The sequence below is a fragment of the Monomorium pharaonis genome, chromosome 10 (genome assembly GCF_013373865.1).
Source record: "Monomorium pharaonis isolate MP-MQ-018 chromosome 10, ASM1337386v2, whole genome shotgun sequence".
In the NCBI taxonomy this organism is placed as follows: Eukaryota; Metazoa; Arthropoda; class Insecta; order Hymenoptera; family Formicidae; genus Monomorium; species Monomorium pharaonis.
The window spans coordinates 17,406,753-17,420,038 of NC_050476.1; the positions used below are offsets into that span (position 1 = coordinate 17,406,753).

General features: G+C 27.9%; 1 protein-coding gene and 1 long non-coding RNA gene across 5 annotated transcripts; one reads left to right on the top strand and one right to left on the bottom strand.

The window, feature by feature from the left end:
* The first annotated feature begins 3,961 nt into the window (after positions 1–3,961).
* Positions 3,962–13,187, top strand: LOC105831945 (putative sodium-dependent multivitamin transporter). Of its 4 annotated transcripts, none has more exons than XM_012672458.3 (9): positions 3,962–5,863; positions 7,263–7,387; positions 7,473–7,694; positions 7,981–8,321; positions 8,418–8,537; positions 8,939–9,156; positions 9,377–9,594; positions 9,658–9,908; positions 11,699–11,993. In XM_012672458.3, the coding sequence occupies exons 2-9, from the start codon at positions 7,268–7,270 to the stop codon at positions 11,991–11,993; spliced, it is 1,785 nt and encodes a 594-aa protein (XP_012527912.1). In that variant the 5' UTR covers positions 3,962–5,863; positions 7,263–7,267. The 4 variants fall into 4 exon arrangements, with proteins under 4 accessions (XP_012527912.1, XP_012527915.1, XP_012527913.1 ...); XM_012672461.2 differs by lacking the exon at positions 3,962–5,863 and adding an exon at positions 6,086–6,157; XM_012672459.3 differs by lacking the exon at positions 3,962–5,863 and adding an exon at positions 6,408–6,535.
* On the bottom strand, positions 5,340–6,157 carry LOC118647681. The gene is made up of 2 exons (XR_004964843.1): positions 6,016–6,157; positions 5,340–5,890 (listed from the first exon to the last, which is right to left on the bottom strand). It is a non-coding gene; the product is annotated as an uncharacterized LOC118647681 (long non-coding RNA).
* Positions 13,188–13,286: the final 99 nt, after the last annotated feature.

The window sequence follows — 13,286 nt, forward strand, 5'->3', positions numbered from 1 at the left end:
ATTTTTAGAACATTACAAGCAACATTTTGACGTTAAACAAATTTTACAAAAAATAATAATGATTAGCAATAATTATTAACAGTAGAAAAAAGGATTTTTTAAACCTGATCTGAATTTAGTCGACTATATAAGGAATGTTGTTAATTAATTAAATTTGTGGAACTATAATTTAATATTTAAAATTCTAAATTACTATGAATTTAAAAGTATATGATTATTTTATTTTTCGAACTTAATATATTCCATGAACTTGCTTCTATATTCTTTAAGGAAAAACAATTTTAAGCGTTTTATATTATGCACGGTTAATAAGATAATTAAAATGCCAATTTTTGTAAAAGTACGTTTTTTCTTTGTTTCCAGGCAAAGCTCTTTTCCTGTACTCCGCCCACGCGTTCTCTGCACCACATAGGTTTGCAACTTTAAGTAAAGCAAAGATATCATGTGTCGTATTTATGAAACTTTTTTAACTTTTAATAACTTTTTAACGAATCACGAGCGCCGGCTAAAATGTCTTGAACATCACTCAGGAGGGATGTTCCAGGGGATCCAGCTTCAATAACCTCGACCTTGACAACATATTTTTAAGGTCAAGGTTATTAAGGCTGGATCCCTTTTTGTTAAGATTTATCCATAAAATTATATATGTTATTAGATCTTTTTATATCTCTAATTATTTATATTTATATATGATTATATTATACCAATTTTTCTCGGGTACTCTTTTTTTAAAACTTTTCCTATTTTGTATTCTCAAATAAGATTTATAAAATCTGAAGAAGTTGAAAATATTTTTTTAGAATCTTCATAAATTTAAAACATGAAAGATATTTACAGATCTCATAAAATATTATGGGAATTATTTTTACCTGGGTAACATTGTGAAAGATTCTTGTTCTTAAAAGGAGAAACAAAAACAGTAGAAATAAATTCATCTTTTAATACTTTACATTGTTTTTGAACAATTGCATAATGAGACAAATAACGTCAGCACTCATTTTCTTGTCGATCTTTTGAGATGTTTATGTTTAACTTTCTTTAAAGTAACGTGAAATTGTTAAGCAAATAAATGGTTATTTATGCACTCTTTAAACTAATGTAAATTAGTTTTATTTACTAGCGAGATATTTCTTCGTGGCGGAAAGAACCAGATAAATAGCTAATTACTCTAAATTGCAAATTAGTCTACGAACTAAATGAATAGTTTACATGTTTATTCTTCATAGACACGCGTTATGTTCACTTCGTAAGATACGCAAGATGACCTTTGAGACAAGCTGCATATGCCGGCTTTAGATAATTCAGAAATAGGTGCCATTAAGAGAATGTCATAAATTAATAAAGTGATTACAATAAGAAGGGCGAAAGAAAGTTTAAATAATACATTTAAATGCTAGAAGAGAATAATAGTTTCATTAAGTTCCTTATCAAATTCTTTTTATTTAATTTACACTTTGAAATGTAGTACTATTAGAAAAGTACATATATTGTTCTAATAATTTATACATTATTATAATCACACATATAATTTTAAATTTTTTAAGAATTACATTAGACTTTTAAAAAATACAGTTTAATCAAGAAATTTAAAATCTAATTTAAAATATAATGCGATTGTTTAACACAACTATTTATAAATATATGAAAAATTCAAGTATGTATAAAAACATTTTGCAATGTGCCTTGATGCATTTCTTAGCAGCATCTGTTGTTTCCACAAACTTTCCAATCTTATAATAATCTTTGATTCTTTCAATCATCGCGTATTTTTGTACAAGTTAATTATGAAGATTATCTTCTTTAGAACTTCATTGACAATGAACTAATATTGGTTTCCAGGATATGATTTAAATTTATATAGATTTATACAAAAGTCTTTACATTATGTTAAATAACTATTTAAATATGTATTAAAAATTCAACACAGAGGTTTTACGAAACGCGTGGTTTTAGCATAAATATAAAATCTTTTTTCCTACATATTCTCTTAATGCGTTTCAAAGCCACTCTTCTTCATGGCATAATGTTAAGTTGTAACATTACTGACTGCATTTTTAAATAACAACATGACACCATTACGATTACATAAAATATTATTACAATACATTACATAATTACTATTATTAGTTACATAAATAGACGTTTTAATATGTAGAATTTTTCAAAAAAAATTGCGCTTCTTAAAATTCAATTTACGTAGAAATATATTACACAAATCTAATAATATATAGACTATAAGAATATATTATTAGATTTGTATAATATATTGTTGAGATTAGTCATCAATATCAACGTAGACCTTTTAAGGCGACATTTTTTATTTTTTGGAAACTAAACATTACAATTTAATATATTAATACTAGTAAAAACATTATTTATTTAAATAATGTAAGAATTAAAAATTGATTTTTAGCCATGTTTCAACTCTTTTTATATAAAATTTATTAAAAATAAAATTTTTTAAGGCGAGATTAAAATTGGTATAAATTTTTTTACAAATTTAATAGTTTAAACAAGTGAATATATTATTAATAATATTAGATTACTTTTTGTTTGTAGCATTCTAAACCTATTTTATTTATATTTTAGCTGTTTTATTTTTTTTTTTAATGTAAAATTAAATGCGGAATAAATTACACATTTGTCGATAAGATGGATTATGAGATAGTGAAACCAGAGTAGAATAAAAGCCATAGCATTAGACTATCTATCTATCTATTAAGTTAGCAATCTAATCTAATCTTTATTATTGTTGCATTGCATATTGCGTCTTTCAAAATATAATATATTTATATAAATTTACAAATACGTATGTACGTATGTACACATGAGAAACTTCGTCATATATATTGCTTTTCAAATATTTTTATAGATAACTTATGTGAAAAAAGAAGAAAGGAAAAATGTGGCATTATATGTATACTGTCTACATTTACTATGTCAGTTAAGGCTTATTTTTGGTTATTTTACAAAAAATTCAATTATTTTAAATTTTGAAATATTATGAAAATTGCTTTATTACATCTGGTAAAAAATAATTTCTAGTTTGTATTTCTATTTCTAAAGTTTTATATTTGGTCTTTGTTTAAAAACCACGATTTAAATAAAGTGGTATATTGATATCGAATCAATGACTTCTAAATCGGTTTATATGTATATGTAAAGGCATGTGAGTGGAAAAAGACTCTAACTTATTTTATTTTTTAAATTTAAGTAGAGAAAATTTTTTTATTTTTCTTTACTTATGGAGATATATACAGTAAAATAAACTAAATGAAAATCTTAATTTTAAATACTCACAAAAATTAAATATTTCTTGCATATACTATATTTTGTTAGTAAACAATTAAACTCAATGTTTTATGTATATGGAAATAATAACCCCTAAATATGAATTAACCATTTAATGGAAAATAACAAAAAAATTGAACATTTTCTAAATCAATTTTAAAATAATTATTAATCACAATAATACCTTGCAGTTTATTTTTAAGTATTAATTGTCTTTAATTTGGTCTTTATTGTTGTCAGTTCCAATTTCTCATTTCTTACCTTTTACAACATTCTTTAAATGTGTTTTTTTGGCAACAAACACACACATGTTTTTAAGTAATACATTTAAAAGTGAATCTTATTTGATGCTCAACTTTATTTGGTTCAATTTTTTTTAATAGAAAAACAATAAGAAAAGTAATTAGAAAATAATTTAAAGAAATAAATTTATTCTTTTTAACATTTTTTTTCTTATGTCACATTTATCAAAATATCCGTACAATACAATTATTGTAAGTTTAAAATACATGCATTTAGTTTAAATATAAAAAATTAATTTTAAACATTTAACCTAAAAAATAAAAGTTTAATATTTTAATACTTTTTTTAAATTATTTTACAAACACAATTTATAGAAATGTTTTATATTTATATAATACACACACATACACACACACACACACACACACACACACATATATATATATTGTAAAAATTATTTTTTATTTAATATACCGTTTTTGTATGAGACATTTTGACGTTTTAATAAATGTTAATTAGAAATCTTTAATAAAGTTTTTATACATGAATTGTTACTAAATGTTTTTTAAACATTTATTAAACGTAAATAGTTTGCTCAAGTATTTTATATACAATTATCCCAATTAAATAAAATTGAGAGTATAATGCAGTTAGACGAAATTAAAAATAAGCATATAATAAAACTTAATAATACATCATCTTTAAAAACTAGAAAGGCATACTTGTGTAATATAAATTCCTATCCACGATAGGAGCTCGTTTATTAAATTCTATGTCCTAATCTCTTAAAAAATTGGCGTGACTAAAACTGAACGAATTGGGTGACTAGAACTCATTCCGTGATATTAAATTCTTCATCTTTAATATCAATATGTAATTGATGTAAAATATACCGCAATTCAAAACATATATTATTGCAATAAAGATTTTATTCAGCAAATTTCTGCTACTACGTAGAACAGTTTGACTCCTTTAAAATTTACAATTTTACCGCAGAATTATTTTATGTTTCAATAATATTATTTTTTGCTGAAAATTATTTTAAATGAAAAAAGGTGCTTTTATAGATTGTTAAATGCTGAAAACATATTTTATCAGTACATCAGATTTCAAAATAATTGAGATTTAATGTGCAAAAAATGAACATTTTTTTAACAAAGTTATCTTGAAGTTATGAATGTATTATTTGTTCCTTCATAAATGCATTTCTTACTTTTTAGTCATGTTATGAAAAATATAAATTAGTGAGTTGTGTTAAGATAGTAAATTTTCGATTATGACAATGAAATCATACAATTATTCTATTCAAAATTTTAGGATATTATTAACCTTTGTTGCAAAAAATTCAAATGTTGAGTAAAGTTATTTTTTGCACATTAAACTACAATTTATTAAAAAATTAAATGCACTGATAGAAATTGATTTGCGGTATCGTGATTTTTATTTAAAAATCTATAAGAAACAGTTGTTTAGTTCAATATAATAAAATCTTTTTTGCAAACTAATGTATGTATGATCTAAAAAATAAAACATGTAGACGTGGCTATTGTAAGAAATTTTTGAAGAAATTTCTTGAGCACGCGCACGTTTTCCAGCATCGATTTCAATTACAGTTACAATTAATTAATAAAGATTGCAAATAGTAATAAAGAAATAAAGGCTAAAAATGAGCAAATTAAGGCAAAAACATAAAAAACGAAAAAGTAGAGTCATAAAACAATTACATCGCAGTTTAACATGTCAAACGTGATGTAACTGTTTTGTAACTCAACTTTTTTGTTTTATGTTTTTAATTTTTAAATTTATTTATTTGTAATGTTTTAATTTATTTTATATTTATGTAAGACTACTGAGGAAAACTAAATAAGTCAAAACGTACAAGTTATTATTAATTTGCATTATAATAATAAATTCCACTAAATTTTTACATCTTAATTTGTTCGATTTTGGCCTCTATTTTTTTATCGCTTTTGAACTATACGAGCCATTTCTTTAAATTTTTACAATTAGTAAATAATGACACACGACAGAAACGATCGAAGAATAGTAGAGCCCTCCAGGCGCTTGCCATGTACGTTCCTGAAGAGCAAGCAACTGGTCGCAAGTAGCGACGGCAGGAATTTCAGGTCTCGGACCTCTGACGACCACTGACGACAAAGCAGGGACAAGGAAGCTCGAACCATTATGCGGAGTGTGCGCGAGGAATCAAGCGGCTACGAAGAAAGAAGACTCGCGTCTCCGGAGTCCCGCGTCGCATTTGCCTAGCGGCAGTCAGACGAATTCGTTGTTGCAATTCACGGACTCCAGACTCCGATTTTCACCGAAGCAGGCAAGTCACGACGTGAGGCAGATGCCGCTACAATTGAAATCTTTCGTATGGTCCACGTGTATATTATGTAACATATATAATATATATAACTTTACACACACACACACACATACACACACACACACACACAACACGCATACATACATACTTACGTATTCACATGTACAATGTTGCGACGCACTACTCTGACCATTTCTCATTCCGCGCTCGGTCACTGACAGTTTTACGTAATCGTTCGGCGCATTCGAGCGGCAAACCGGACGGACGCGCGGCCTAACCGTGGACACGGAACGTGTGCGTTTTTTTAACATTTTATGTCATGAAATGTACGCTGCTCGGTCATCGTTGTCATCGTTACCATAATCGCCGCGCCAGCTGTTCGCGAGTGGCTCGGACTGGAGTAGGAAAGACTTCGAGAGTTAGAGTGAGAAAGAGAGAGAGAGAGAGAGAGAGAGAGAGAGAGAGAGAGAGAGAGAGAGAGAGAGAGAGAGAGAGAGAGAGAGAGAGAGAGAGAGAGAGAAGGATAGAGGGAGAGAGAGACGTGATATCGGCACGCGTACATACATGTAGTTATTAACATTTTGCGATATCAGTCACGTGGACGACTCGTATCTGTTACTTTTTGCCACGCTCGCAAATCCTGACGGCGAGGAAAGAATGCACTTCTCATAGGTACGAGGGGAGGAGGAACGTTTAACTGATGACGAAACCAATAATTGAGAGAGTTGACGTGATCATCGCTTGACCGCATATATCCGATAAAATTTACATCACATTGTCATCAGCTTATGCAAAACAGATTTCAAGCAACCATAGGGATCGTAAATGCAAATTGCATTTTAAAATATCCTCATGATAAATTAACATGCATGCACATGCGTTCTAACTTGAAGAAGAATCGGCTTTTAATGATCTTTGACCTGTTCTTTTTAGCTGCACTGGTGCACTGGTGCAATAAGTTAAAGTGAGACAAATATATTTTTTCTTATTCCAATTTATTGCACCAGTGCAGCACTGCAGCTAAAAAGAACAGGCCAATTGTTTTGATTTCAAAAAGTGTACTAAATGTAAATTCTATTAGTGTCATACAACGTCGAAGAAAGAAGTGGATTTGAAATATTATGATTTTTCAAATTTACTTAAATGTTACATCTCTTTTTTCTTTTATGTTTTGCATATTGCATAAAATAAAACAATAAATATACCAAACTAACGTTGGATTTCAGTACCGTTACGTACCTTAATTTTAAAAAATTGAACAATTTTTTTAAATTTATTAGACGTCGTACAACGTTGAAATAGAGAAACAAGTGAATCGAATTTGAAATACTTTGATATTTAAATGTTATGTATTTTTTTTAAAAGTAAGCAACATAATTATTTTGATTTTATATTTCAGACAAAATGGCGGAAATAAACATTTTAGGATGGATCGATTACCTAGTTATAGCGGTGATGTTGTGCATCAGTGCCGGAATTGGTATTTATTACAGGTTCAGTGGAGGACGTCAAAAAACTATGGAGGTAATTAGATCCTTCTGTTAAAGAAACTCCCAAAATTACCTTGCTTTTTAACACTTAGCTACAACAATACTGTAACGTGTTTCAGGAATACTTTATCGCAAGCCGGTCAATGAGCATCGTACCAGTCGCTATTGCTTTGGTGGTCTCTTTCATGTCTGCCGTTACGCTGCTCGGTGTGTCCGCAGAAAATTACACGTATGGGACTCAATTTGTTGTAATAAACTTATCCTATCTGTTAGGCACTCCGATTGTTTGCTACGGATTTCTGCCAGTATTTTACAAATTGCAGGCGACGAGCGCTTACGAGGTGAGTCTACGATAAAATATACACGGGGAACATTTTATAATATAAATTACTATAGTAAGCAGTAAACATGGACTAAGAAAAAAATTATGAAAATTTTTACTATGTGTTTCATCAAATTGTTATAGTGTTTGCACTACTTATGGTACAATTCTCTGAACTTTTTTCTTGTGATTTGTAGCTATCATACGTAATTGTGGTATAAAATTTTTTCTGTGTGTAGTTGTGTTTTGGAAAGTTTTGTGTGGCACGTATACTTAAATGAGTATTATTTTTCTTTTTTTTTCAGTACTTAGAAAGGCGTTTCGGTATAAGAGTTAGGATGGTGGCTAGTTTTGTTTATTGGATTCAACTGCTTTTGTACTCAGGAGTAGTGCTTTACGCACCTTCGCTGGCCTTGGAAGCAACCACAGGAATGTCCAAGACTGCCAGTATAATTATCATTGGCCTCGTATGTGCCTTCTATTCGAGCATAGGCGGCATCAAGGCCGTGCTGATAACGGACGTATTTCAAGGATTGCTCATGTTTGCCTCCGTGTTCTTAGTTATTGGCACGGCCGCAAATAATGTTGGGGGACTGGGAGAGATCTGGGAAATCGCGAGAAAGGGGCATCGACTAGAATTTGACAGGTGTTGTATTGATATTTTCATATTAACTGCACAAGCTCTTTGAATTAAACGAGAATGTAAACGCGTACATCAGTTGATAATTTACGTTTGTCGCAGCATTGATCTGGATCCAACAGTGAGGCATACCTGGTGGTCTCTTACTCTGGGTGGTCTATGTACATTTTTGTCGCTTTTCGGAGTAAATCAAGTACAAATACAGCGTACGCTGACTCTGAAGTAGGTTTCATAATGTGTAACTTAAATAATAACGGATAAGATTAGCAGTTATCAAATATGTTAAAACAATTGTTTTATTCATCGTATGTGAAAAGATAAATTAAATTGATTAAATGATTTTAATTTTTTCTTGTTGATGTTATTAAATAATTTCGGAGTAAATCAAGCACAAATACAGCGTACGGTGACTCTGAAGTAGGTTTGATAATGTGTAATGTAAATAGTAACGGATAAGATTAACAGTTATCAAATGCGTTAAAACAATCGTTTTATTCATCGTATATGAAAAGATAAATTAAGTTAATTAAATGATTTATTAAATAATTTTTTCTTTTACATCACATTTACTGATTATAACGTTTAAAAAATTGAAAAAACTGCATTCATAAATTTTATTTTAGAAATATGAAGGCTTCGCGAACGGCCATGTGGCTGTCTTGGCCCATTCTGACACTTCTCTCGTTTACAACTTGCTTCTCAGGGTTGGCGATATATAGCAAATATTACAATTGCGATCCTTTTCTTCAGAAAAGAATTACTTCATCTGATATGCTTATGCCACTTTACGTTATGGACACTATGTCCAACATGCCTGGTTTACCAGGGCTCTTTGTTGCAGGTAATATTTTTTATCGCAATTAACTTGTCCCGACTTAACCATATATCTCATAAAACTTAAATATTACAAATTATAAAAATATCAAAATATCTGAATGTGTACAAATGACTAAAATGTTATTTTACGCATAATTTCAAAATAATTTTAAAACAAAAATAAAAATATATCTGAATAGTTTAGATTTTATATAACTAATTTTAGATTTTATATATACTTTCAGGTATTTTTAGCGCAGGCCTCAGTACAATTTCTGCGGCGCTAAATTCTTTAGCGGCAGTAACGTTAGAGGACTATTTAAAACCTATATATAGAAAATGCATTGGGTATGAATTCTCCCCTAAAAAGTCAGCCTCTGTCGCTAAAATGCTTGCTTTTTCATTTGGTATTCTTTCCATTGCGCTGGCATTTTTAGCGCAATTTTTGGGCGGATTACTTCAGGTATTTCTTATTATCATTCCTAAACGTAAAACTAAACGTTAATAAAATGCATTTATCTTGCAGGCTTCCTTAACTATTTTTGGAGTAGTCGGAGGTCCACTATTAGGTATTTTTACGCTTGGTATGGGAACGGAATCTGCAACAGAAGATGGTGCAATAGTTGGTGCTGTCACGGCGTTCTCGTTTTTATTCTGGATCGTCTTCGGTCAACCACGCCCGGTGCCACCTACATTGCCGACAACTATTGACGGCTGCAGTAATAATGTTATGAATATAACAATGTCTGTATTGCAAAATGTCACAAACTTCTCCAAGTAAGTGATTTATTAAATAATAATTACTCGGAAAGAACGATCTGAAATATATTAAAATTAGATCAGATACAGATTAAAAAATTATTACATTGAATCATCCTAAGGAAAGAAATTTTCATAATATTTTGTAGGATAAGTCGAGGGACGAATACCACAGTTATTTTTTGATTAAAATACTTTTTAAAATTATTATTGCTAAAAGAGAATAATACTAACTAAAAGTTTGATTAATTACATTTATTTTGATTTTAATCACAAAAGTAACCATCTTTCTCATAGTCTTTGAACACCAATAAAAAGAAATATATTTTTAAAAATAAGATACTACTTTTGAAGAAGTGAAATAAGATGTTCTCTCTAATATCTTGATCAAATATAATAATAAATAGTATTTTGTAAATAAATCTATAAAAAGTTATTCTTAATATTAATACTATAAAATAATTATTTCTTATAAAATAGATAGTTTTATCTTTTAGAAAGAAAATAATAAAATATTTGAAGTATGCTATTTTTCTCAATAACAGAAAATAACCATTTCTTTGAAAAAAGAAACAGTTTTTATTCTAAGCAGAAAATAATAAATTATTACAAAAGGTAGCATCTTACCTTGAACGTAACTGAAAAAAATGTTGAAAATTTTTTTACACCAAATACGTGCATATACATTGTATTATAGAAATTATAGAAATTTATTTGATACTATTATGCAATGTTTATTGCATATTTGAAATAAAATATACAAATATTACAAAAATTATGATAGTATTTTTTCAATTTATCCGAATAAAATCAAAATTTTCTTTAAATAAAAGGAAATGGTCACTGTCATGTCACATGTGGCACAAAATTGAATAAATCTTATTATTAGCATATTATTATACAATTTATGTATAAGCATGAAAATTATAGAAAAGTATGTATCTTACCTAACATTGTGTCTTCGACTTATTCTAGTATTTGTAAGCATTTTTTATATTTATGAATATTTCTGTAAATACATTTAAAATTTTTTTTGACTTTATAAATTTTTTTCAAAAATTCTGAAAAATTCTGAAATTTACTTATAAAATCAGAGAAATTACATAAAGAATTCCCAGAAAAATTTTTATTAAAGCATCCAAATAATTATTTAAAATGTTTAAATTAAATGTTAGGATGTCGAAACTTTTTATATTGTATTACCTACATGATAATTTTAGTATAATCTTATAAAATTATTTTTAGGTTTGTGTGTTTGGCTTAATTTTTTATACACTTTAGTAAAACCATTTTTTCCATGTATGTTTACTAAAAATATGACCTTGCAACTTCAGCAAAAATTGTGTGTATGTATGTGTATAAAAATTAACTGAGATTGAAAAATAATTAATAAATGTGAGATGTATATGTATGCACAATCAATCTAACTTACAGAAACAGAATTTACAAATTCTACACTGAGAAAAAATGTTTTAATTTTTCAACTTGATTAAATTTCTTCAGTTCAAGTATTTATGCTTATGCTATTTAACTTAAATACATATAATACTTTAATTTAAGTATTTATATGTTTGACTGAAATACATAAATAGTTAAATAAAAGAAATTTAATCAAGTTAAAAAATTTAGTCAAATCAACAACTTTTTTCTCAGTACACATGTAACAGCTAAAACTCTATATAACAGACAGATACAAAAATTAGTGATACATTTTAGTTGTGACTTCGAGAAATCTGTCTATATCAACACAATATTTTTTGGTGGATACATGCCAGATTATCTAATTAATTATTATATCTCTTTTTCAGAAGCACCGGTGACAGTTCGTACTTCTACTTGTATCGCATTTCGTACATGTGGTACTCTCCTCTAGGATTCTTAATTACCTTCATACTTGGACTGTTCGTCAGCAATTTGTCTCGTTTATTTCGCAAAAATCAAAACGATGAGTTAGATCCTAATTTATACTTTCCTGTGATAGCTCGCCGTATACGTAGGCGTAATGACGCAGAGAACGATGGAAATATTCAAATGGACAAAAAGTATGCTTTAAACGACGTAATCCACGAGAAAGATACCGATAAAATCTGTACGAAACTCTAATTTAATTTATCACGTATTACGTTTGATGTATTACGTATAGATATAAGAAAACTGTAATATTTGCGACTATAATTTTTTGCACGGGCTTAAATTGTTTATTATTTTTACTTTGTTTTTTAATTTGTTTATTATTATTTTAAGATAGTTTTACTTAAAATTAGACAATTCTATGTAATTTATTATAATTACTATCTTAGATCTCAATAGATATTAGACATTCCGTATTTATAACTGGAACAAATTTACATTTGGATTAAAATTATAGGAAACGATTAAAAGTATTTCTATCATTCAAGTCAAAGAAGACTTGAATAAAAATTGTAGTAATTTTGGAAAAATTTATTGTTGACAAATTTTATTTATTGTTAATATAAGAAAACTGTAGTATTTGGATGACTATAATCTTTTGCACAGATATAATTTTTTAATTATTATTTTAAAAAATATTTCAATATTTTTTAATATATTTAAAGTTAGGCAATTGTGTATAATTGCAATACAAATTCTGCGTCTTCCATGCTGCGTTTGGTACTGCCAATTTGTACATTATAAAAATGGAAATCTTTTGCAAACAAGGCGATATTTAAAAGAACTTCGTGCTTTATGCAAACATTTTGCGGTAAAACATATCTTTATATGTATAATTAATTCAGTTCCTGCATAGTGTACTTTGTAGTTTGTACTTGAAGGAAATCTACCTCTTATAGGAAATGTTGACAATATTTAGGCATATAAGATAACAAAGAAAGCTGTATTTGTAATAATTTTCATATGAAATTTTAATAATATATTGTTTACACGTAGTTGTTTACACGTGATTGTTAGCAAATATTGCGCAAGGTACAGCTGTCCGATTACGTAAAGATTTATTTTGTATAGAATATTTTAATCGTAATAGTTGTATCTGTACATTTTGTTTATATCATTTTAAATTTAAAAAAGTACTTATTGTTAGATAAAAATGTGAAATAAAGTTTACAAATTTAATTTTGTTTTAAAACTACACATCAGAATAATATTTTGGCCGTATTTTACATTAAGTATGTTAATATATAATGTAAAATTTTATAGAAATGTATATATATATTAATGATGTTATTTAAGAAATCAACAAATCATATTTAACAGCATGTATCGAGAGTTCAGTATTTGTTTAAATCTCTAAATAAATAGTTTTTCGTGTTAAAAATACAATCGTGTTGTATGATTATATACACTGTCAATTTAGATAATAATCGTACAATTTTATGTTTAAATTAAATAAAACACTGTGAACAGTCTGCAAAATTATTT